The sequence below is a fragment of the Rattus rattus genome, chromosome 9, assembly GCF_011064425.1.
Source record: "Rattus rattus isolate New Zealand chromosome 9, Rrattus_CSIRO_v1, whole genome shotgun sequence".
In the NCBI taxonomy this organism is placed as follows: Eukaryota; Metazoa; Chordata; class Mammalia; order Rodentia; family Muridae; genus Rattus; species Rattus rattus.
In genome coordinates this window covers 37,271,275-37,297,546 of record NC_046162.1, presented here as the reverse complement: position 1 = coordinate 37,297,546, position 26,272 = coordinate 37,271,275, and the positions used below count along the sequence as shown (strand labels likewise).

General features: G+C 45.2%; 1 protein-coding gene across 3 annotated transcripts; it reads left to right on the top strand.

Moving 5' to 3' along the window:
• The first annotated feature begins 1,551 nt into the window (after positions 1-1,551).
• Positions 1,552-18,493, top strand: Lyrm7 (LYR motif containing 7). Of its 3 annotated transcripts, XM_032913699.1 has the most exons (5): positions 1,552-1,623; positions 5,064-5,136; positions 7,876-7,943; positions 9,444-9,525; positions 18,033-18,493. In XM_032913699.1, the coding sequence occupies exons 1-5, from the start codon at positions 1,606-1,608 to the stop codon at positions 18,101-18,103; spliced, it is 312 nt and encodes a 103-aa protein (XP_032769590.1). In that variant the 5' UTR covers positions 1,552-1,605; the 3' UTR covers positions 18,104-18,493. The 3 variants fall into 3 exon arrangements, 1 of the variants encoding a protein (XP_032769590.1); XR_004389111.1 differs by lacking the exons at positions 1,552-1,623; positions 9,444-9,525; positions 18,033-18,493 and adding an exon at positions 1,630-1,870 and having other exon boundaries at positions 7,873-7,915; XR_004389110.1 differs by lacking the exons at positions 1,552-1,623; positions 9,444-9,525; positions 18,033-18,493 and adding an exon at positions 1,630-1,826 and having other exon boundaries at positions 7,873-7,912.
• The last annotated feature ends 7,779 nt before the right edge of the window (positions 18,494-26,272 follow it).

Below are 26,272 nucleotides of genomic sequence, written 5' to 3'. Positions count from 1 at the left end.
TTTTAAAAAATTACTCCAGAAGGTACCATAATATGTCACAAGATCATCTACTTTATTGTTCCTTGTATAAAAGACAATAGCTACTGCCCTTGATTTGATTGTTTATATTAAATGCTCTTCTGCAAATCTAGAACCTTAACTTTTTTTTATATTTTATTTTTATGCATTTACCTGGTATATATCTACACCACATGCATGTGGTGTCTTTGGAGGACAGAGTGTGTGTATGATCCCCTAGGACTGGAGTTCAGACAGTCATTAGCTGCCCTATGGGTGTTGGGAACTGATCCCAGGTCTTCTGGAAAGAACGGTGGTGTTCTAATGCTTTGTGCCAGCTCTAAAGCCATCAATAACAATTTCTAAAATTGACAATTATCCTTCTGTCCTCATAAAGACTTGCTAGGCATGGTATTACACATTTGTAATCCCGGCCTTGGGGAGAGAGAGAGATGGAAAGATCTCTGAGACCAGGCCAGCCAGTCCAGCCTAACTTGTGAGTTCTGGGCCAAGTCTAGGTAGAAAGCATTCCTGAGGAAAGGTACAGGTTTGGTGGTTGACAACTTTTATTCCAGCACTCCAGAGGCAGGCAGATCTCTGTTTGAGGCCAGCTTGATCTATATAGCAAGTTCCATACCAAACAGGGTTATAGTGACACCCTGCCTCAAAACCAGACTTTTTTCTCTTTTTGTTTTTTGATTGACATAGTCTCATATAGTCTAGACTGGGACTGTCCTTGAATTCCTGATGCTCTTGACCTTACCTCCCAGATACTAGGTTTGCAAGTATGTCCCACCACATCCAGCTTAATCTTAATAAACAGCTAATTTTACCTAAAAGTAGCCTAAAATGTTACAGTAATGTTGAAGGCAAACGGTTGTGAAATAGGAGCAAGGTGGAAATTTTTATCCATGCCTGCAAGTCCTAAGTTAAAATGCATATAAATGTTTTATGGTTATTACTATGAAGCTTCTAATAAATTACTTCCTACTTCAACAAAACCAAAGAACGGGGCAAGATAAGTAGGGCAACAATGCAGAGGGGAGGAGACTCTGGGATCAAGCGTGTGAATTTGAGCAGGCAACTCGACCGCACCTTCTGGGGGAATAATTAAGTGAATGTACAAACAGAACGTTCAGGAGTCAGCGTTCTGATATGTATGGACTGTAGTTGTTAGGATTTAGCTTTTGTTTGCTCACGTTTCCAAGCAGTCAGTCTCAGCCGGGAAACGTTAAAATAAAGACATTTAAGAGACGACCCACGCCCTTAAACATGAGATAAAAACGAGCAGGTTCCGAAGCCACCCATTAATAACCGTTGTGCGCGCGCGCCACACTAGGCGCGGCGGAAGGGACTCTGCCCCTAAAAGACATGGCTTCCCGGTTACTTCCGTCTTCCTGTCCATAATTTGGCTCCGCGGCTTCTCGCGGTTTTATACTTGGATTTGCTTAGCAAACGTCTGGCCTTCCTTCTGCGGGGAGGGCGGACTAAGAAGGATATACTGCATTCTGATTGGTTGCTATACGGAGCGTCTCCGGCTGTGCCCCAGCCGTGATTGGTTGCCAGGAGGGGGCGGATTCAGAGGCGGAGTCAGCGGCGTGGGCAGCCATGGGTCAGCCAGCCAAGGTGACAGGCCCGGGAAGAGGGTGTAGGGATGCTTGAGGCTCAAGACCCCGGCAAGGGAGGAAGGCGACCCCGAGGGCTGAGAGTGGAGGAGGGTAACAACCTTCAGGGGTGATGAGTAGTAGAGGGTGACGATTTCGAGGGTATTGAGATGACCCGATGGACCGTGAATGGAGGAGGGTGAAAACCATGTAGGAGACTGAGTGGTGAGGATGACTACTGCGCGGGACGGTAGTGGAGAAGGGGGACAGTAAGTGAGGAGGGAGAGGATCACGAGGAGCGGTGAGCGGAGGGGCGTGAGAGCCACATGGGACAGTGAATGAGGAGGATGCCTGGACTATGAAAGGTGGTGAATAGAGGTGACTGGTGACCATAAACCGACCATCTTTGCCTTAATAAAGAAGTCCCGCAGTAGGAAGATTATAAACAATTAATAAAATCGTAAGAAGTCCTTCAAATTAATAAACAGCATGTTTTGTGAACCTATAACTAGGATTTAACTTACCTAGAGGAACACAAAAGTCTCTAGAGGGGGAGAGGGAGCGTTGCTGAGCCTACTTGTTCATGGCAACATAGATCTTGTCTCGAAATAAAACCTGAAGTTTGATTAAGAATTTGGAGGAGCTAGCCTCAGATTTACCTCATAACTCACGCTGGCTTCCAATCCACATCAATCTTCATGCTAAGTGCTGGGATTATAACTGAATCACTACACCCAGCTACTTTTTGCATCTGAAAAGAAGTTTCTTAGTAGGTCTGGTTGTATTTTAACTTACAGTTGAAGCCCTTGATTAGCCTTTTCAAGGCTCTGGCCTCCATGCCCAACACTGCATAAATAATAAGTAAAGGGGTTGGGGATTTAGCTCAGTGGTAGAGCACTTGCCTAGCAAGCGCAAGGCCCTGGGTTCGGTCCCCAGCTCTAAAAAAAAAGAAAAGGAAAAAAAATAATAATAAGTAAAAAATATTATTTATTCGCTTCAATGTAATATTGGTTTTAATATTCTTGTAATAAAGATCACATTTTCTTTTAAGATAATTTATTATTATTTTATGTGCATGTGTGGTACTCAGCAAGGCCAGGAGAGGGAGTCAGATTCCCTGGAACTGAAGTTACAGGGAGTTGTCAAGCTGCCATGTGGCTGATGGGAAGAACCGGTCTTCTGTGAGAGCAACCAGTGCTTTAACCTCAGAGCCATCTCTCCAGCCCCCATTTTCTTTATATTGGGATAATGGTCTTAAATTAGCTGTGCTGTTTTGTATTAATGGTTGTCCCCCCTCCTCACCCACAAGAATTACTACTGGGTCTGCAGGTGTGTGCCTAGACACCTAGTCTCGTGTGTGTGTGTGTGTGTGTGTGTGTGTGTGTGTGTGTGTGTGCGTGCTGCCCTGTATTTTCATGGGTTCTGAGGATCCAAACTCTGGTCTTTACTCTTGCAGAATCACTGAGCCATCTCCCTAGCCCTAAATCTAAAGTGGATTTTCTATTTTTTTTTTAATTTTATGTGCATTGGTGTTTTTTTTTTTGCCTGCATTCATGTCTGTGTGAGGATGTCAGATCCCCTGGATCTGCAGTTGCAGACAGTTATGAGCTGGCGCGTGGGTGCTGAGGATTGAACCCAGATCCTCCAGTAGAAGAACAAGTGCTCTTAACCGCCGAGCTACCTCTCCGACTCCGAGACTTTCAGACATGTATATCTGTCTTAGGTTCATTCCGATTCCCTCCTCCAGTTTCTCAGCTGTCCTCACCGCTGTTCCTTTCTAATTTCATGTATTATCAAAATGTCAGGCTTGTGTGCTCTCCCGTCCCTGTCCCCGGCCCCACTCCCACGTACTCAGGATGCTGAAAAGTCTTGGCATTCCTTCCATTTCTCATTTCAGAAATCGTACTCAGGCTTCCCCTAAGCTATCTGAAACATCTTCCCGGGCTCTTAGGGTAGAATATGTTCCTGATCATGTGTGGAGGAGTCAAGAGGAGATGAAAGGAATAGTTGAGAGAGAGCTAGAAACCCATGCAGACGGGCAGAATTCAGCCCCTTCCCACACTAGGTTTTTGTCAGGATGATCATTAAGGCTTTTGTTTTGTTTTGAGGGAGTTGTTGAGACAGGCTCTCAGGAAGCCGAGGTTGGCCTTGAACTCACCACATAGCAGAGGCTGACACTGAGCCGATCTTCCTGTCTCCACCTCACGAGTACTGGATTTGCAGATACGAACCACCGCTCGGCTTAGACGATTAGCTGTTTTCACTGTTGTTTGTTTCATAAAACAGTTTTTTAATGAGTTGTAGATGGAGCCCAGGGCCTTACCTGAGCTAGGATGCAAACTCTATCACTAGGTTGTACCTCCAACTGCTGCTTTTTAAAAAAAAAAATTATACGTCAGCGTGCATGTGCATGTGGGCATGTGTGTGCAAGTGCAGATGCCTGCAGAGGCCACAGCCACTTGAGGTGGATGCTGGGCTCCAAGGAACAGAGCTGCCGCCCACGAGAGAACAGTAAATGCTCCCAAGCACTGATCCGACTTCCTGGCTGCTCTTTTGTTGTTGTTGTTGTTGTTGTTGTTGTTGGTTTGGGTTTGGCTTGCGGGGAGTAGTGTCAAGTTCTAGTTAGCAGTCAGACTGTTTTGTTCTTTAACTTAAAGAAAAGTAACGCTAGGAAGTTACTTTGCAAGCCCTGGCTTTGACCGCCTATTCTGAGAAGTAGTTTTCAGAAACAGAGAGAAGCTGGGTGTTGGTGGCTCAGGCCTTTCATCCCAACACTTGGGAGGTAGAGGCAGGAGGGTCTCTGAGTTCCAAGCAGGACAGCCAGGGCTACACAGAAAAACCATGTCTCAAGAAACAAATGGACAACAACAACAAAAGCCACATGCCACAGAAACAAATAGAAAATGAATACTGTTTACTGTTTCTAAATATAGTAATTCTAAATGTTATGTAAAGCGTGATTTTTTTTTCCTTACACATAAAATCTGTTTTTTTTTTTTTTTTTTTTTTTTTTTTGGAGCTGGGGACCGAACCCAGGGCCTTGCGCTTGCTAGGCAAGCGCTCTACCACTGAGCTAAATCCCCAACTGCAAAATCTGTTTTATTTTTATCTTTTGTGTCTGTGTATGTGTGCGCTCGTGTGTACTTGTGTGTGAGCGTGTGTGTGTGTGTGTGTGTGTGTGTGTGTGTGTGTGTGTATTAGTCCTTGCCTTTCCCCTTGTTTGAGGCAGGGGCTCTTGTTTGCCCATGCCAGGCTAGCTGGCCCTTGAGCTCCTGGGACTCCCCAGTGTCCCTGCTGTCCTCTTACTACAGGCACACAAAGATCAGGGGTTTGTGCCACTATGGTCGCTTTTTAATATGGATTTCAGGGATTTGCACTCAGCTCAGCTCCTCATGATCATGAAACATATCCTTTATGTACCGAGCCATCTCCTCAGTCTGGAATTCTCCTTTTTCTTAATAGGTTTTACAGCTCTTTAAAACACTGCACAGGACCAGACAACAAGTTTTTAAAAACGATAAGAGGGCATTGGAAGGTAAATATGTCTTTCACTCCTATAGAGCAGATCACGCTGCTTTTGTTGTTGTTGTTGTCTTATTTTATTTTATTTTGCAGAGCTCGGAACTGAGCTTACATCGTACACATGCAAGGCAAGCTCTCTACCATTGAACCAGGCAGCCAACCTGAGCCAGGATCTTAAAATATCCCGGGCTGGCTTTGAACTTGCTTTTATGGAGGATGACCTTGAACTCCTGATCCTCCCATCTGAGGTGTGAGTCCCCACACCTGGGGCACATCCATTCTTAGCTGACTGCTCTTGTATTCTGACTTTGTGGAATGACCTTAATCTGACGTTCCATAAAGATCCATTTACGTTATGCTTATGGGAGAACGCTTACTATGTATAAAGATCAAGTTTTCATATAGAATCCGTGAAAAGGGAAGGGGCCGGTCAGATTTAAGGTTCTGCCTAGTCCCACTTCTCTGCTGTATAACCTGATTTCCCATCAGTAGAGCCGGGTGCTGCTGTGTTGTTTGTGCCCGGGGAAAGTGTAGCAGTCCATGCAGCTGTGAGAGAGCCCAGCATGGCGAGGCGGCATGACTCCTGACTCAGCATCTCTGTGTTTGAAGTGGTTTCAGGATCATCTGGAAGTCACAGCCCTAGACCTCGGGCTCTGCATTAGTCTTGTTGCTTTCCACCCACCATGAATTTCCAAACCTTCCTAAGAGGGCCCTGGGTAAAGCATTCCAAGGAAATCAGATTTCGTCATTTCTGTTAAGTGTTGATTTTTATTATTTTTACTTGTGCGTGTGGCATGCCCACAGAAGCCAGATGCACAGGCTTCCTGGGAGCTGGAGTCACCAGCACTTGTGAGTCAGCTGGTACCGGGGCTGGGAGCCACACTCGGGTGCTCTGCAGCCGCAGGAGCCCTCCAGCCCCTCCCTTGCTGTAGAAATAGTTTCCTGTACTTCACAAACCCCTAACAGTTCTCAGGTCTGTGAGGTAATTATAATCCCAACCTTTGCAGATCAGAAAACCGACAAATACATTAGCCAGCTGTAGAACCGAGGGATAGTCACACTAAGTGTGTGATCCCAGAAGGCAGACTCTCTTTAAAAATGTGCATGGGTGTTTTGCCTACTTGCTTATCTGTGCACTCCTTGGGTGCTTGGTGACCTGGGAAGCCCAAAGAGGATGATGGATCTGGAGCTACCCCATCTCTCCAGCCTCCACCAAGGCCAGACTCTTACCACCTCACATACCGATGAAGATCAGCACCGATGGAGGCTTCCATAGCAATTTGTTTTTTCTGTCGACATGGTATATTTTGTTGCTTTAGCCAACATTTGTTGAATATTTAGTAAGGAATTCATACAGATTGTTCCATTAAAGGCTCCCAACAGGGCAAGCTCAATTTGGTCAGAGTACTTTAAGCTGCCGTGCATGAGTGGTCTATGTGATCCTGAAAGGGTTTTCTGTGATCCTAGAACTCAACGTGTAGACCAGGCTAGCCTCAAACTCACAGAGCACCTCCTGCCTCTGCCGCACTAGTACATAGTCAAAAGGCATGTAACACCACACCTAGCAACCTTATCGCTCACCTTTGTGTCAGCCAATGTGCTCAGGATCAAAATCTGTACTAATCTACAATACACATCTACTGTGTGTGTGCAGACATAGGTTACACACTTGTCTGTGCTGATCCTTACCATCATAGAGCGTTTTAGTGGGACGCGGTGGCACATGCATGCAACCCCAGCACTTTCAAAGCTGAGGGTTCATAAGTTCAAGAACAGCCTGGGCCGTCCAGTGAGACCCTATCTCAAAACCAATAAAGGAAGAAGGCATTACTTTGAATGTTTAGATTTAGAGAAAAAATTTTACCTGGGTTTGGATTTATTAGAATCAGGTAGTGTTAGTTCTGTAAGAACACAAATGAAGTTGAAAAGAAGCCAGGCATGGTGGCCTTTAATCCTAGCAGGAGAAGACTGGAGGATCTCCATGGGTTCAAGGACAGCCTGGTCTACATAATGAGTTTCAGGACAGCCAGGGCTATGTTGAGAGACCCTGTCTTGACAGACTGACAGGCAGGCAGGTAGGCAGGCAGGCAGGCAGAGAGGGAGAAGACAAGGGAAAGGGAGAGGGAAAGTTTGGAAACAAAAGTCAGAAAGCAAAGTATTGGAACACTAAGTTATTTCCATAGATTCCATAAATTCACTCAGAAACAACTTGGTTAATAATACCTTTCTTTCTTTCTTTCTTTTTTTAGTATATAATAGAGTTTATTCAGGGCATGGGGAAGGGAGTTAAGAGGGGCAGAGTGGGGGAGAAGGAGTAGAAGAGTAGAACTGGTAGAGAGAAGGGGGAAGGGAAGTGGGGAGAGAAGAGACAAAGGGGAAGAGGGGAAGAGCAAGAGGGCAAGAGAGACCTTCCTTCCTTCCTTCCTTCCTTCCTTCCTTCCTTCCTTCCTTCCTTCCTTCTTCCCTTCCTTCCTTCCTTCTTCCCTTCCTTCCTTCCTTCCTTCCTTCTTTCTTCTTTAGACAGAACTTACCATATAGCCCTGGCTGGCCTCAAACTTGCATCTTCCCATCTCGCCCTCCTAAGCGCTGCTGTCGCCGTGTGACACCATGCTGCTGCAGTGTGACACCATGCCTGTAACACATATCTCATACTCTGTTTTATGTGGGAAGTAGAGATTCATCATGAGCAACACTGAAGAACATGTAAGAATCCTAAATGTTAATTACATGTATTTCTCTCTCTCTCTAGCAGCCAGAGTAAAGATAAACGAAGAATTCAAAAAACATAAAAACGAGACATCTCCAGAGAAAATAAAAGAGGTGCAGTAATGAGTTTCAATTGTGATGCGGCTGGCTTGTGGTAAAGAGGGGACCGTGGGAATGGAGGCTTATGTGAAGGAAAACCATCACTTTGTGGTGAGAGCCTCCACAGCTGTGAACAACCTGCGCTTGTGTGCTGTGGCTCCCCTCCTCAGGGGTGTCTCCTGCCCTGAAAGGTAACAAGGGAGGAGAAAATGCAGTAGCAGCCCTGGTCAAGTCCAGAGGAGCTGAACCTTGGCAGAAGCCAGGACATGCTTTCTTCACTTGAGGCGAGGGACTAAAGATCAGGAGCAAGCATTAGCATTCCCATGATGCAGCACTTCAGAGGGGAATTTTCGGCTCTTTCATCAGAGGTAGACTTTAAAATATCTTCCTGGGGCTGGAGAGATGTCTCAGCAGGTTAAGAGTGCTGACTGCTCCTCCCTGGTTCGATTCCCAGCACTCCCAAGGCAGCTCTCAGCTGTCTAACTCCAGTTCTCAGGGATCAGACACCCTCACACAGACGTACATGCAGGCAAAACACCAATGCACGTGAAATGAAAATAAATAAATTTAAAAAATTTTTCCTATCATGGCGTTGGTGCAAACAGCCATAATAAGTATTTTGGTTACTTGATCGAGATGAAGAAGCTCTTGTGACACTAGCTGCGAACCCCTACTGCTCAATACACGGTCACTGAGAAAGTATACATGAACTCTTTTCCTGTGTCACGCATAACCTGGTGAATACACGTTGCCTTTATCCTGCCTTTTCTGTGTCTCACGTTGTATAAAGGTGGGGAAGGACCCTTAGGAAAAGGGACACAAAGCAAAGCTGGGCAGGGCGGAGTGATTGTGTCCTTCTAGCACTCAGGAAGTGAGGCTGGAGACTCAGCCTGGGGTACATATTGAGGCACTGCCGGGAAAAAGAAGTAAGGAAATAAAATTACTTGCGGGGATACTTATGGTGTGAAGAATTGATTTAGTAAAGGAGAAAATACAAATGAGAGAAATATCTCCCATATTTAGTATATGTGCTGCTGAAGTGAGCACATATCTCCCATATTTAATAGCATTTATACAAGTGAATAAAAAGATAGAAATACTTTTTTGTTTGTATTGTTTTTTTGAGGCAGGGTCTCACTATGTACTTCTAGCTGCCTTGGAACACTATGTAGACAAGGCTGGCCTTGAACTCACTGGGATTGCCTGCCGTTGCCTCTAGAGTGCTGGGACTAAAGGTGAGTGCCACCGTGCCCAACACATTTAAAAACATAACTGGGGCTGGAGAGATGGCTCAGTGGTTAAGAGCACTGAGTTCAATTCGCAGCAACCACATGGTGGCTCGCAACCATCTGTAATGAGATCTGATGCCCTCTTCTGCTGTGCCTGAAGACAGCTCCAGTGTACTCATATACATAAAATGAAATCTCTCCAGCCCACGAAAGCACTCTTAATCTTAGAGGTTACTCTGTCTGATTGTTTTTTTTTTTTTTGTTTTCTATTTGATTTTCTTAACAGATGCTGAAAATAGGTTCTGATGTTGAATTATTGCTCAGAACATCTGTTATTCAAGGAATTCATACTGACCACAACACGCTTCGTAAGTAAAGTGGGAGAAAATGACTGCTGACTGTCATGTTTCAAAATAGTGAACAATTACTGTACCTTTGTCTTGAGTCTAGTTATTATTATTAACTTTTTAAGGTTTTTTTTTTTTTGAAAGATTTATTTATTGTATATGAGTACACTGGTATACTGTAGCTGCCTTCAGAAACACCAGAAGAGGGCATCAGATCCCATTACAGATGGTTGTGAGCCACCATGTGGTTGCTGGGATTTGAACTCAGGACCTCTGGAAGAGCAGTCAGTGCTCTTAACCACTGAGCCATCTCTCCAGCCCGGTTTTTTGGTTTTTTTTGAGAAAAGGTTTCACTATGTAGCCCAAACTGTCTTAGAGCTTACTGTGTAAATCAGGCTGGCTTCTCTGAGTGCTGGGATTAAAGGTGTGACCACACACACCACATTGGCATTACTATTTAAGTTGACACCAAGGATTAAAGAAATTCTCATGCTTACAAGCCAAGCGTTTTTTTTTTCTTTTTTTTTTTAAATTTTTTAATTTTTTTTTATTTTTAACTAGCTGAGCCATTTCCTTGGCTCCCTCTTTTTTTTATTTTTAAGTTTATTTTTGTTGGGTTTTGTTTGTTTTTTTTTTTTTTCCGGGGCTGGGGACCGAACCCAGGACCTTGCGCTTCCTAGGCAAGCGCTCTACCACTGAGCCAAATCCCCAACCCCTGTTTTTTTTTTTTTTTTTTTTCAAGACAGGGTTTCTTTGTGTAGCCCTGGCTGTGTGAAACTTGCTCTGTAGATCAGGATGGCCTTGAACTCACAGAGATTTGCCTGCTCTTCCTACTAAGTGCTGGAATTAAAGGGGTACATGACCACTTCCAGTCAACCATTTTTAAAAAACGATTTATTTATTTATTATATGTTAAGTACACTATAGCTGTCTTCAGACACACCAGAAGAGGGCATCAGATCTCATTACAGATGGTTGTGAGCCACCATGTGGTTTCTGGGCTTTGAATTCAGGACCCACTGAGCCATCTCTCCAGCCCCATTTTTTTTTTTTTTTTTTTTTTTTTTTTCCGGAGCTGGGGACCCAACCCAGGGCCTTGTGGTTGCTAGGCAAGCGCTCTACCGCTGAGCCAAATCCCCAACCCTCCAGCCCCATTTTTTAAAAAAGATTTATTTATTCTGTATACAGTGTTTTGCCTGCATGTACACCTACAGGCCAGAAGAGAGCACCAGATCTCACTCTAAATGGTTGTGAGCCACCATGTGTTTGCTGGGAACTGAACTCAGAACCTCTGGAAGAGCAGCCAGTGTTCTTAACCTCAGCCATCTCTCCAGCTCCCAGCCAAACATTTTTATATAATTATATTTATTAACTTTTCTGGCATCATTTATTATCAACCCAGACTTAGCCTATTCCTTTACTTTTTATTCTTTAATTAGTTATTTTAGTTAGAAGAGTTGCAATTATAGGAAATGTACTTAAGAATCTGTTGTCTCAGGACTCCTATGGAGTGTTAGTAAAAATCTCATTGCAGGTTGCAACTTGGTGTGTGTGTGTGTGTGTGTGTGTGTGTGTGACACATGCACCTACATAATACATACAAGAGGAGGTCAGAGGATAGTCTTTAACATGGGTATAAGAGATTCAATTTGGGATGCCAGGTTTGGTGTCACGCACCTTTATGCACTGAGCCATCTCACAGGCCCCTTAGTATTTGTCTGTTAACTAAGAAAGCATGAACACCCAGTTAGTGTAGCACAGAATATTCTCTTTACAAAGTACCTATTAAAGCCTTCTGTCTACTTGTCTAGAGGAGTTTTGCCTTTTTGTTTTTTATTGACTTAAAGGAATTCTTGTGTGTTCTAAATACAAACCTTTTGTTGGATATGTGTGTTCTAAGGACCTTGTACTTGTGGCTTTTCTCTTTGAGGAGTTCCTTATTTTAATATGGTCTGGTTGGCCCATTTTTCTTTTATGGTGGGTACTTTTAGATCCTGTTGTAGAAGCTTTAAATATCAAGCAAGGTCATGGATGGACGCTTCCATGCTTTGTTCTAAAAGGTAGCTTTTGGTTACCTACTAAAGTTGGATTTGTGCGTTTTAAGAGCAGTCGGCACACCCTCCTCCCACTGCGGGACGGGCTTCCACAGCAGACTAGATGATGGGGGATGGGCTTCCACAGCAGACTAGATGATGGGGGATGGGCTTCCACAGCAGACTAGATGACCGGACCACGCAAAGGACCTCTAATTACTCTCACTCCAAACGAACAGGAACTCAAGCCTCTGCGCCTTTGCGGCTGCTGTGCAGCCCCACTGCACAAGGCTAGGCTTTGATTTTGTCTTCATGAGTTTCTCCTGGTGTAGAATTAGCATATCCTCCTCCTCTCCCTCTACAGGAAGGCAGCATCTCACATTCCTTCTTCTTATTGTCGTTTTGTTTTTATTTATTTATTTTCAAGATAGGGTCTCTCTGTGTAGCACTGGCTGTTCTAGAACTTGTTATGTAGACCAGACTGGTCTCAAATTCCAAGAATCTGCCTGCTCTGTGTTGGAATTAAAGGCGTGTTGTGCTAACAGGCCCGGTCTAGTATCTCCTGTTTCTTGAAATCACTTACAGAAAACCCATCAGTTTCCTGGGCAACTTGTAGCAGATCTGCAAGCCTCACCTGATTGTTTAAGATGACTTTCAAGATTGGTCCCTTTGTTTTGGAGCTGGCTGCTTGGAGTGAAATCTTAGAGGCATTCTTCTCATTCTAGCCCAGTCAGGGGGCTATCACTAGGACTTAGCAGCTGTGATTAGTATCTAGTCCAATCCCAGAGACTCACAACTGAGTTTTCCTCACGGCTGTAACTTCCTGGTCAGAACTTGTACAGCTTCATAGCCAGGAGTCTTTGTAAGATAATGGAGGGCTGTAACTTTGTGGTAAGGTAGAAACAATAGCAGCCAATTTAGGAGATTCTTAATACCACTTAACAGTGTTGAAGACTGAAGGTTAACGTGACCAACAGACAGCTGCTTTGGCTGTAGCCATGGTGATAAGTGTTTTCCACAGCCTGGAGGCTTGGAGACAGGAACTTATTTTGGAGGCTGCAGAAGTCTGGACTTCTCAACCAGTGCTTTTCTGATAGGGGACTTGTCTGTCAGCGCTGGCATCTTCTAAGTCCGCCATGACTTCCAAATAAGAGGGTCTCTGAACGAGGAGCTGTTGTCAAGCATCCTTCAGAGAAGACCACTTGAACACAGGTTAAGACAGTAAAAAGACAGGGGTTGGGGATTTAGCCCAGGGGTAGAGCCCTTGCCAAACAAGCGCAAGGCCCTGGGTTCGGTCCCCAGCTAAAAAAAAAAAAAAAAAAAAAAAAAGACAGTAAAAAGACTTCATTAGCTGGCTGGCAGCTACACCGGGTGTTCAGTCCCCGGCTTTTCTCAGGGTGGGCTTTGAAGCAAAACAAACAAAACACCAAAAATCAAAAACAAAACAAAACAAGACAAAAAAAACCCACATCCTGGGTTGACACGCCTTATTTAGGGACTTTCCCAGAGCTGTGGACTTTGATGGATGAAGTCCTTGCGTTTGTTGTGGCTGACGCCGCTGCCTATGACCCGAATGGTACGCCCATCATGGCGTCTGAGCTGAAATCTGCTCCACGACCATGACAGTTCGTGCTCTGAGAGTTTCACATCCTGCACACCACTTCCCTTCGTTAGTTTCTCTGCTTTTGAGCTGCTTTCTGGTTGGGACAGGTGCACCTCGCGTTCTCTGATAGTAAAGTACGTGAACGCCACAAACGTTAAATGGACCCTCTCGTGAAAATCGCAGAGGCCATTACTAAAAGATGACTGTCTTTAGTGCTTAAAATCAGGTCAAGATGCTTGCCTGTGGCTTCTTGTTTCCGGAAACAACTGGAAACAGACTTGAAGTTTATAGTTTTGGGGCAGGTTATATTGCTAAGAAACCCAGGCTTGTCTAGTTTACTTCTACTCTTGAAGCCGTCTCTGGTCTCCTGAGCTCAGATGAGCAGGAAGTGGGCTGTGAAATCTTCTGAAGCCCCCCAAAAAGTCCATCTTCCCCAAAATCGCCATCCCCCCAGGACAGGAAGTGGCTCAGAGGCTAGCGCTGGATTCTGTGTGGTGGAGTGCGTCAGAGGGGATTTGAGCCTATTGAAACTAGATTTGGTAGTGCCAAATTGGCAGGCTGAGGAGTTATTCCATTACCAAGTAGTTGTTATCTTTTCCTATCTCCGAGATGAGGATTTTCTGTGTGGCCCGGCCACTGCCATGAGTCCCAATCTCATGTTTTTATTCTCCATCCCGTCGTTTATGTCTAACTGAAGTGGGGTCAGTGTTTACCGTGTGAGCCAATGGGTAGAGCCGGCCAGCCCACTAACCAGAGCCTCGTGAGTCCTTGAGGCTTTGGGGACAGATTTAGTATATGAGAGTGTTCTGTCCAGAGAGGGACGTCAGGAAGATACAATGTGACTTCCCAGATGCTCTGGCGTCTTTTAGAAGCACCTACCTACTTTGTGTTATTTCCACTGAAGCCATTGTTTTGTTGAAAAGGAGTGGGCTGGGTGGGGCTCCCCTTCTGCCCTTTGCCCTTCCTGCCTGCCGAGCAAATGTGGCAGAGGCTGAAGGGAAGGCAGACTGCTGTTCACCTAGTGCACAGACAGGGAGAGAAGAGCCTAGGTTCTCAGCAGCACCGAGGACTTGTACTAGCTCAGACCTCCATGCTTCAAAAGAGAAGAAAACTAAGTCTCTCCCCACTTATATAAATTTTTATTTTTGGTTTCTCTGTGTAATAGCTCTGGCTGTCCTGGAACTCACTCTGTAGACCAGGCTGGCCCTGAACTGTAAATTCTTTTATTAAACCATTGTTTGGTGGACTTCTGGTTATTCAAAGCTGAGCATAATCTTAAGTAATATTGATAGGTTTAGTAATTTATTCTTCAATTAATAGCTCAGATTCTTGTATTTTCACTATAAAAAAACATGTGTGAATCCTTATGTTATAGAGTGTTTTGAGACAGGGCTCTCTACTATGCAACTCTGGCTGCTCTGGATTTGCCCTATAGACCAGGCTGGCCCTGAACTCACAGAGATCCACCTGCCTCTACCTCCTGAGTGCTGGATTTAAAGGTGTACACTACTATGTCTGGCTTGCCAAAGAATTGTTCCTGTTTACCTTTATCTCGTTTCTTTTTTTTTTTTTTTTTTTTTTTTTTTTTTTTTCCGGAGCTGGGGACCCGAACCCAGGGCCTTGCACTCTACCAGGCTAAAGCGCTCTACCACTGAGCTAAAGCGCTCTACCCCAACCCCTTTATCTCGTTTCTTGATGTGATGTCCAGCATAAAATAGACACATATGTTTGATAAGTGAAATGAATTATTACCGCCGTTACTAAGGAAAACCAACACTGTCCCTTACTTGGATGGAAGCACCAAAGAGCCGGTTAAAAATAATTACAAGTCAGAAATAAGCAGAGGCTTTCTCATTTCACGAGCCAGGTTCATCATGGCGCATTATTGTATGTGCGCAGTAGGGTGTTTATGTGTTTATGTGCCTTGTCATGATGTGCACATGAGATCAGATGACAGCCTTCCTTCTACCATGTGGGTCCCAGGGATCCAATTCAGGTGTCAGGCTTGGTGACAAGTGTCCTTACCCACTGAGACATCTCATCAACCTCTTTATTAAATAGAAATTTCAGTTAACGTCTAGATTGAGTTTTTTGATGGTGTTCTTGTTGACATTTTTTTATTTTAGTGTCTTAGACAGGGTCTCAGGTAGACGTGCTGAACTTGGCTCCTGATCCTCCCCACCCCCACCCCAGACCTTGCTAAGGTCTGCAGGTTCCTTAAAACGAGGGTGCGGGGTGACGAGACGGCTGCTCTTGCGGAGGACGGAAGCTCAGTTCCCATGGCTCACATTGGATGGCTCGCCCTCACTTGTCACTTAGCTTTTGGGAGTCTGACTGCTCTTCTGGCCTCCTGAGGCACCATACACATGCACATGCACAACACAGACATAATTCATGTACACAGATAAAGATAAATCTTCAAAAGATACTTCAGTATGCATGTATTTTTGTTGTATTGTCTGGTTTTTGTTTTATTTTGAGGCCAGATTTCCAGGTGTTTTGTTTTGTTTTGTTTTGTTTTGTTTTGTTTTGTTTGACACCCTGGCTGCTCTGAAACGCACTCTGTAGATCAGGCTGGCCTCAAACTCAGAGATCTGCCTGCATCCCAAGTGCTGAGGTTAAAAGCATACAGCACTGCTGCCTGGCTTTGTTTGTTTGTTTTCGTTCTTTCGAGACAAGGTTTCACTGTATAGCTCTGGCTGTCCTGGAACTTGCTATGTAGACCAGGCTAGCCTCAAACTCAGCTCTACCTCCCTGTCTGTCTTCTGAGCACTGGGGATAAAGGTGTGAGCCATCAGGCTCAGTCCCCTGAGTCTGCTCCTTGAATATAAAGGACAGTCCTTAACCACAGCTTAATTATCAGAACTAGGGTATTAATGTAATACCCTTGTTTAAATGTATTTCTTTCATCCTAACAAGGCCTTTTGTTTCTGTTTTTGTTTATTTGTTTTCGGGACAGGATTTCTCTGTATAACCCTGGCTGTTCTGGAACTCACCCTGTAGACCAGGCTGGCCTCTCAGATTTGCCTGCCTCTGCCTCCAGAACTCTGGGACTAAAGGCGTGCACGCCGCCACCACCCAGCTAATAAGGCCCTTTCTTGTAGGAGGAAACCCTTTCCCCTGTGGTCCAGGGTGCTACTGAGTTTCCTGAGTGTGACCCAGTTGCTTGTCTTTCATAACTACATCTAAAGATTGTAGGCAGTGGTTGTGTGTGTGTGTGTGTGTAGCAGGGGTGGCATTTGCTCTCTTGTTTGACACAGAATTTCATGTAGCCCAGGCTGGCCTAAACTCAGTGTGTAGTTGAGGATGACCTTGACTTGTGATTCTCTTTTCTCTACCCTGAGCGCCAGGGTTAGACGTCTATACCACCACACCAGCTAGGCTGAAGGAGCTCCTTGTGCATGTAGGCCGGCACTTTACTAACCCAGCCACACCTCCACCCTGCTTCTGTTGAGTCAGGTTTAACTAGGTTTGTCTGGAACTCATTGTAGCTCAAACTGTACTCAGAGTTATGGTGATCCTCCCGTCTTGTCCTCCGAACTGTTAAGATTACAAGTGTGGGCCACCACACTGAGCCTCTGAGGATGGCCTAGCTGGGTCCTGCTCTTCCCAAGAAAGGGGGATTGTTTTTTCTTTTTGTTTTTTTCAGTGTTGACTATTGAACCTAGGACCTTTGAGACAGGGTCTCACGGTCACTTAGACCTGCCATGGTCATGCTAGGTACTGCAGGCAGCCTTGAATGCAGATCTCACTGTCTTGTCTGTGATTCCTGGGGTTATAGGCAGGCACCAGCAGATGTGGGCAATTTTGTCCTCTTTTTTCCTTCTTAATTTTTACATGTTTGTGGGCACATGTGCATGTGCACCCCTGAACCTTATAGTGGGAATTGTCCTCCTTCTTTTTCTTCCTTGAAGCAGGGTTTCTTGGTTAAGCACGCAGTTCCCTGATAAACCTCGTCTTCCTAGTGAGCACTTTAACCAATGAATGATCTCCGAGGGCCCCAAATTCTGTATTTTAAGAATTTTATCTTGACTCTCTCAAACTGTCTTGCTTAGGAGTCAGCAGTTGGGGACACTGCTGTCACTGTGTGTCTCAGTGGGGACACTGCTGTCACTGCCATGAAGGCTCCTCTCTGCCTCAAGACTGTCGTTCATACCACAGTCAGCATCCTTGGCTCCTGCCCAGTAAATTTTCGGTAGCATTCCCTCAGTGGTATATCTGAAGACTCTTTCAGTGAGGAACTATTGTTCTAGGGGAGAGCATATAGCTCAGTGATAGAGTACATACTCCACAGTGTGTGAGGTCCTGGGTTTGGTCCCCTGCACCAAAACAAGAAAGAAGAGAGGAAGGGAGAAGGGACGTTATGGGTGGGGAACCATTCTGTAAACGTGGACTGTCTAAATTACGATAGTGATGGCTTGCTTTCTATAAAAATTTTCAAGTAGCCAGGCATGGTGTGATACACCTATAATCCCATCATTGGGAGGTGGATGCTACCTGGAAAATTCAAGGCTAGCCAGAGCTACATGAGATCCTGTCTTAAAAATCATTCGTAGGTGACATTTTTAATTAGCAATTGGCAGATAGCCATTAATGTGTTTTTAGCTTAATTCCATTCAGTTGTTTGTTAGTCATGTGTAATTAATGATAAAGGACTTGGCTGTATGTTTTTTGTAACATGAATGAGGGTCTTATTAGAGTCAAAGATTTCACCTCAGATATCAACTGAAATTAAATGTCTCAAGAAGGGTTATCTTCACGCATCCCAAATTAGACAGCTCTCAGTTAGAACTTGTTGGGGAAGTGGATGTGCTGGCTCCTGGGTCTAGTTTAAGGATCAGTAGTGACTGGAGTTCTAATGTCTTAACCACTCCTCTCTCTGTTCCTTTTAGAACTGGTTCCCAGGAAAGATCTTCTTACAGAAAATGTGCCGTACTGTGATGCACCAACCCGGAAGCTGTGAAGCTTCCAGGATAAAACCCGCCTCTGCTCCTTCCCACTTTAAATATATACCTGGCAAAGGTCCTGACATGCACATGATTCTCTGTGAAGCGGCACGTTGCAAATGAGTGGCAGGCTGAGGGCTACAGAGCATTGCCATGCTCTGAGGACATAGACGTGCGTGTCACTGACAGGCAGCCCTTACGGGCGACTGAATGCGGGGGAGGCGGGACACTCCTCTCTTTCCCTTTGGTAGGTGTTTTGGTCTTACCAAAGCTGTTTGCCGATGAAGCACTTTACCAAGTTAGTGACTTTTTGTCTCATGGGAAACACACCTGCTAAATATAAAATGCTACATTAGATGGATGTTTAATCTCCAAAATGTTGGTAAAAAAATTAACATTTTTCTGCCTGCTCTCCACTGAAAGCAGCCATTGTTTCCCAAAGTCCCGTGGCTATTTCTGTGGCAGACAAGTAATTATGCAATGTATTTCTCGGCATTCTTATGAAGACAACTCTCCCCTTTCTGTTTTGTATGCATGGGTGTTTTGCCTGCATAAATGTCTATGCAGTGTGTGTGTGCAGTGCCTGCAGAGGTCAGGAGAGGGTATTGGATCCCCTGGAGTTATAGATGGTCACGAGTTTCCTAGAAGAGCAGTCAGTGCTCTAAAGTACTGAGCTCTCTCTAGCCCCTGTAAAGTCATTTTAAACAGTCTTCTGAAGTTAGATAGATGAAATATCAAAGTAACTCTGGGCCACTATAGAATAAGACATCCTAACATTTTTAGGAAGTAGTGGCCCTCTGTCAGGTGTCTGTGGTCTTCATAGAATTAGCTGTATTTAGTTCACAGTCAGACTTTGCTGAGAAGTGCTGTAGATGACCAAATTCTCTTTCTCCCCCACCCCTGTCTCTTTCTCTCTCTCCCTCTCCCCCTCTTCCTCCCTTCCTCCCTCTCTTCCTCTCCCCCTCTCCCTCCCTCCCTCTCTCTTCCTCTCCCCCCTTACTCTCTTCCTCTCCTCCTCTCCCCCTCTCCCTCCCTCCCTCCCTCCCTCCCTCCCTCCCTCCCTCTGTCTCCTTCTCTCCCTCTCTTTTGAGACAGGATCTCCCTGTGCTGTCCTAGCCTTGAACTCTGAGATCCAATTGCCTCTGCCTCCCCAGTGCTTTACATAATCTGATCTCCAGTGCTCCAAATAGATAAATATAGTAATAATAATTGGACTTTATCACAGTTAAAAACATTTGCATAACTATTAGTGAACAATTGCAGATGAGGTGATGTCTGTCATATGTCTGATGATTTTATACAATATATGTTACCAGGGATGTAAAAAGAGTTATCAGACCATATAAAGAACTTCAAGTATGGGGTTGGGGATTTAGCTCAGTGGTAGAGCGCTTGCCTAGGAAGCGCAAGGCCCTGAGTTCGGGTCCCCAGCTCGGAAAAAAAAAAAAAAAAAAAGGAACTTCAAGTATAAGAAAGCAAGCAGGGGCTGAGACGGCTCAGAGGTCAATAACTCTGCTCTTCCTTAGGACCTGAGTTCAGTTCCTAGAACCCTTGTCAGGTAACTCCATCTCCAGGGGATCCAGTGCCCTCTACTGGCCTCCGAGGGCACTGCATTCATAAGTATAAACTCAAACCAACAGTAGCACACATACACATAATAAAGAAATCTTGAAGCAAGCAACTTGACTAAAACAATTATTTCGTGTTTGTCGGTGTCTTGCTGCTTTGTGTGTCAGCTTACCACTTGCATGCCCGGTGCCCACAGAGACCAGAAAACTCCCTAGAACTGGAGTTACAGAGGAGGGTTGTGAGCCGACGTAGGGATGCTAGAAATTGAGCTCAGTCATCCGGAACAGCAGCCAGTTTTCTTTTCTTTTCTTTCTTTCCTTCCTTCTTTCTTTCTTTCTTTCTTTCTTTCTTTCTTTCTTTTTTAAAGATTTATTTATTTTATTTATATGAGTCCACTGTCGCTGTCTTCATCCACACCAGAAGAAGGCACCAGATCCCATTACAGATGGTTGTGAGCCACCATGTGGGTGCTGGGAATTGAACTCAGGACCTCTGGAAGAGCAGTCGGTGCTCTTAACCGCTGAGCCATCTCTCCAGGCTCTCACCCCAACTTTAAAGGTGATATTTGAACAGATGCTTCATCAAAAAAGCTGTCAAGATTGCCAGTCTTGGAACCCACAACCCCTTGGAACGAGAGGACCAAATTCTACAAGTCCATCATGCACACATTTTGTATTTTTTGTCTTTTTTAAATCAGAGTTTCTTTGTGTAACTTTTTCTGTCCTGAACCTCACTCTGTAGACCAGGCTGGTCTCAAACTCAAGAGATCTCAGTCTGCCTCTGCTCCCAAGTACTGGGCTTAAAGGCATGCACCATCACTGCCTGGCTTAAATGATTTTTTAGGTGTTTATATTTTACTCGTATGAATGTTTTGCCTCTGTATTTATGTGTGGCACTGCATCCCTGTTGTATCCCCTAGGGTTGTGGATGGCTGTCGGCCAATATGTGGGTGCTCGGGTTATAACTAAGGTTCTTGGTAAGAGCAACAAGTGCTCTTAACCACTGAGCCATCTCTCCAGCCGCAATTTTTTTTTCTTTTCTTTTTTTTTTTTTCGGAGCTAGAGACCAAACCCAGGGCCTTGCACTTGCTAGGCAAGCGCTCTCCTACTGAGCTAAATCCCCAACCCCTGCATTTTTTTTTTAAAAAGATTCGCAAATGACAGATATAGTGTGAGAAGTTGCTTAGCATTATCAGATACTAGAAATTAAAATCACAGTGACATACTGATGTGTCCATTAGAATGGCCAAAATCTGGATGGTTGACAGTATCAAGTGTTGGCAAGGATATGACTTTTCTGAGATAGGATCTCACTATGTAGCCCTGGCTGGTCTGGAACACATCATATTTGCTTTTGTCCTTATTTTATCAAATCCCTAGATCCTCTTGGTTCAGGACAGATTCAAGTTTTATTGTGATGGTTGCTTTTGCACTGCTGTGATGGAACAGCCGAGGAACAACTTACAGGTTCGTGTTAATCCTGATTCCATTCCGATACCTTAAGGCTGATACCTCAGTGAAACACGGCAGCACACAGCAAACACTTGGCTAAGCCTCGGAGGGAGGGGGTGGGTGGGCAGAACATTAAAATGACTGTTTCTAGTGGCCTACTTGTGCCAATCAGGTTCCACCTCCTAAAGGTTCTACATACTTCAAAATAGCCCTACGAGCTATGGTAAAAAAATTTTTTTTTAAACTGTGGGAGACATTTCAGAGTCAATGTGTGTGTGTGTGTGTGTGTGTGTGTGTGTGTGTGTGTGTGTGTGTACTTATGTGTGCACCTGTGATTGCATACATTTATATGGTATAACGCACATGGAAGTCAGAATAATTTTGGGCGTTGATTCTCTGGGACTTGAACTTGGCAGCAAGTACCTTTTATTTCTACTGAACCATCTCATTGACCTACATTATATGTATAATTTGAGTTGTAATTATGAGGGGCTGGGGCTGGGGCTCAGTGGTAGGGGATTTGTATAGTGTGTACAAGGCCTGAGGATCAGTCTCCAGTACTGCAAGAAAAACGGATGAAACAGTGAGGATTGATAATTCTGTGCTTAGTCTGTGGGGGTATGGGCTGCAATGTCTCAACAGACTGTGCCTGCCTTTGTCAGGTATCCCAAGGATACCTGGAGATTTCCCTGCTGCTCTAGTAATGTAAAAGAGAGTGCCAGGGATCGGGGTGCTGTTCTATTAGCTGAACGCTTGCTTAATGTGTATGAAGCTCTGAGTTCTATTCCCAGTGCTGCATAACCCAAGTAGTTCCCCGCACTTGGGGACAGGGGTAGAAGATCAGAAGTTCAAGGTCAACTCAGCTTCATAGCAGGGTTGAGGCTAGACTATGATGTGAGACCATGTCTCAACAAACGATGAAATAATTTATTAGAATATTGTCTAGGGGGCTGGAGAGATGGCGGTTAAGAGTACTGTCTGTTCTCCCACAGGACCCAGGTTCAATTCCCACACCCAAATGGTAGCCTGCAACTGTGTAACTCCAGTTCCCAGTGATCCGACACCCTCACACAGACATACACGGAGGCAAAACACCAGTGCACATAAAATAAAAATAAAAGTATTTTAAAAATTGTCTATTAAGATATAATACACAATATGATGCGGTTATACTGTCTTTTATATCCATTTTGAAATTCATTTTGTGTGTGTGCACACGTATGCACCTGTGTGTGTGCACATGTGTGGGATATGTGCATATGAGTGCAGTTGCCTGTGGAGCTAGAGCTGTCAGACCTCCTGGAACGAGGAGTTATGCATGATCAGAACCAGAAGAGTTGGGTTCTGGGAGCTGGAGTCAGGGCCTCTGGAAGAGGGAACAGTGTTTTCAACTGCTGAGCCATCTCTCCAGCGTCTAGTTTTACTATCTTAAGGAAATGTAAGTGGGGCTTGACAAGTATTAATCGGGTCTGGGCATGATTATGTACTTGTTTTAATACCAGCACCCAGGAGGCAGAGGTAACCTGGTCTACATAGTGAGTTCCAGGACAGCCAGAGCTGTGTAGAGAGATCTCCATCTTAAACAAAACAAAATATTAAATGGGCCCGAGAGAGAAAAAAGTGTACTTCTCTTGCAAGTAGCAGAACTCAAGTTCTGCATGTCCCCAAACTCAGATCATAGTGGCTGGCTCCAAGGGGTGTGACTCCATCCTCCAGGAACCTGTATTCACATGTGTGTGACTACACACACACACACACACACACACACACACACACACACACACACAGTCAAAGACAAAAGCTAAGTATAAAATAACTCTAGACCTAACACTGTTTTTGAGAGTAAGAATAGAAGTTTAACAATAATTTTGAAACAGGGTCCCACGTAGCTTCAGTTAGCCTCAAACTCACTATATTCCAAGGCCGACCTAAACCTTCTGATGCTTCTGCCTTCTTCCCACCCCGGGGCTGGGATTGCCGGTGTGCACCCTGTGCCTGCTTTAGGAGAAAACCAGCTCTTGCTGGTGATGGAGGAGTACTCTGCGGGGGCTTAAGCTTCCGGGCACACACAGCTGACATAGCTTTTTTTTTTTTCCAACAGGAAAGAGAAAAAGACTCATATTTTAGCTGGGGTTCCCAGGGAAAAAGACTCTGCGACAGAGTGTTGCTTGTGGGAGGTTTAAATTAGAGAGCTCGTGGGAAGCGAAGAGGACAAGATGGAGCAGAGCCTGGGGCTGAAATGGCATTCAGAGTGTGCTCACACTGAAACAGGAGATTGGGACTCCGCGTCCCGGCATCAAGGCCTGGCCTGCTAGGAGAGGGGCAGAACCTCAGGAAAGAGCAGTGCCAGTGAGCCTCAGTTCAACATTCCCTGCAGCTAAGGAGAGAGGGCTCCTGCAGGCCTCTGGGCCGTGCACAAGGAACACAAACCATGCTCACTGTCATCGCCTCAGATTGCCAGAGGCGGCTGAGTGTTTCTCCGAGGAGCATCCAGTCTGTGAGGCAAGAAGCTGCATACAAGCAGAAAGCCACGTGAATGAAAGCACCTTCCAGTCATTCGTCCAGCTAATATTTTTCTAGTTTGACTCACATGGAAAAAAAAAAAGTCCACTAAAGGGTGAGCAGGAGACAGGACTCTAGACATGGTTATGTCACTGAAAATGGTGCGTTTGAGGAAATCATGAATGTGTTCCCCCTGGGGACTTCTGGTTATATTGCCTAGTGTGCGTGGAAGCCTGAGTCCTACCCCCAAGCACTTAGAACAGAACAAAACAAAACAAAAAGTCGATGCTAGGCTGGCTAGAATTATTTTAAATTAAAAAAAATTGTTTTTTTGGGGGGAGATGGTCACATTACACTGCACGTGTGAAGGTCAAAGGATAACTTTCAGGAGTTGGTTCTCTCCTTCCATCACGTGGTCCGAAGCATTAAACTCAGGCTGTCAGACTTGGCAGCAAGCACCTTTACCCACTGAGCCATATCCCCAGCCCTAGCTGGAATTATTTTAATGAAGCCCACTGCAGCTAACTCTATAAAACAACGGGGCAGAGAACGAACTGGGGACGCTGCTCACTTGACAGATAACCTGCCTAACATGCTTGAAGCCCAAGTTCCATCTCAAGCTCTGCAGAAACCGGGAGATCAGAGGTTCAAAAGTTCAAAGCCGGTCTGGGATTATGTGAAAGCCCAAGTTGCAAGAAATAGATTCAGTTAGCTTCTGAAGGGGGCTGGAGAGATGGCTCAGCGGTTAAGAGCACTGACTGCTCTTCCTGAGGCCCCGAGTTCAATTCCCAGCAACCACATGGTGGCTCACAACCACCTGCAATGGGATCTGATGCCCTCTTCTGGTGTCTGAAGGCAGCTACAGTGTACTCATATGAGTAAAATAAATCTTAAAAAAAAAAAAAAAAAAAGACAAGGGGCTTTATCTTAAAAAAAAAATTAGCTTCTGAAGACTATAGTGGGTAAAATTTGGCAGTGAATTAGGGAAGTAGAGAAAAACCGATTAGAAAAAGCACGCATGCAGCCTCACTTCCTAGAGGGGAAACGGTGAGAATTTGTTGTTGCAACAGCTGCTTTGCTGTTTGGCTTGTCGCTTGTCTGCTTCGGTTTGGTTTGGTTTTTTGGTTTTTCAAGGAGTAGCCCTCGTTGTCCTGGAACTTACTCTGTAGACCAGGCTGGCCTTGAACTCACAGACATCTGTTTGCCGCTGCCTCCCCAGGGCTGGGATTCAAGGTGTGCGCCACCAGCGAGGGACAAAATGCTGAGAGTTAAACCAATGAGAAAGATATGTTTTTTCCCCGCTTCTCATTGGTTTATGGCTTAGACCAGTTGTTGATATGCTCTTATGAAGAACACAGACTCATCGACTAAAAACAGGCAACATGGTAGTGTGTGACATTTCCAGTCCTTGGCGCAGATTTCCTTAATCCCCTGCCTGTTTCCCCACTCCACTCCCAGATACCGAGATGCCTATAAAACCGCCCGAGGAAAGAGACTAGTCTAACCAGCGCCCCCTACTGGAGGGTAAGAACATGTAGGCATCTGAACTCTGTCCCTCAACGGAAGACCACAGTGAAGAAAACCAACTGGTTCACTGGAAGATTTGAGACTGAGACAGTTCTTTGCAGATTGTGGAGATGTGTACTGAAATTATAAAGAAGGAAATTAAGTGTTTAGCATTTACCACACGGTCTTTCAGGATCAACCCTGGAGTAAGGGGAATTTCATTCCCTAAAGCAAAGTAAGCGGGGATAGGAGTTATAGCTGAATTGGTAGAATTCACAGGGCTCTGGGTTTGATTCCCAGCACTTTACGTAGCAGGCATGGTGTAACACCCCTTTAACCCCAGCATTAAGAAACGGGAGCAGAAAGGATCATGAGTTTACAGTCATTCTCAGCTTGAGCCTGGGCTAAGAGATCTTGCCCGAGGTGTGAAAGACGGATGGACGGATAAACAGGAGGCTCTAGCAATTCCCACCCATCCCTGAGGTGACGTTTGTTGCTCAGGTCTGCAACGGTCATGTGCTCTGAGTTCCTGGTTGTCAGGTTTCTGCGTTGTCTTGAGGGAGCACGGCCTACGTTTGCTTTTAATACGTAGGCTCCTGTTGTGTGCCGATACTTTGGAACCCGTAAGCGTTGTTGTAAAGGAACAACCCAGCCCTGCAAAACAGCCGGTGGCCTCGGCTACCCACCCACTGTCCTCGGAAGCAGATGGTGGCCTCTCTCCCACCCACAGTGCGGGGAACAGCCGAGTGGCCTTCCATATAACAGGCTTGGCTCAACAAGGCCCCCTGAAAAAAACAGGCAGGCAGCATTATGAATCTGCCTTCAGTCCCAAGAAGCAGTTGAACAGCCTGTTCTCAGCTCAGCCTAATTACAGAGTCTGAGAAACACCAACCACGCACTCACCCTCAGCTCCAGGAAGTAGATGAACAGCAGCCTTCCTCTAGCAGATCGGGGACCAGCTTCTCTGAAAAGTCACCCTTGTGGGTTCCAGACACTAACAGCGTCAGTGTGTCACTAACAAGCAAACTGTGCCACACTCACTGTGGTCCACCAGGACAGTCCTACCCTCACATGCCCGCAGGAAATGACAGGCGTCCAATACCTGCAGCCGGGCAGGTGCACCACACCCAGAGCTGCTGGTGGGCTATCTCACACTAA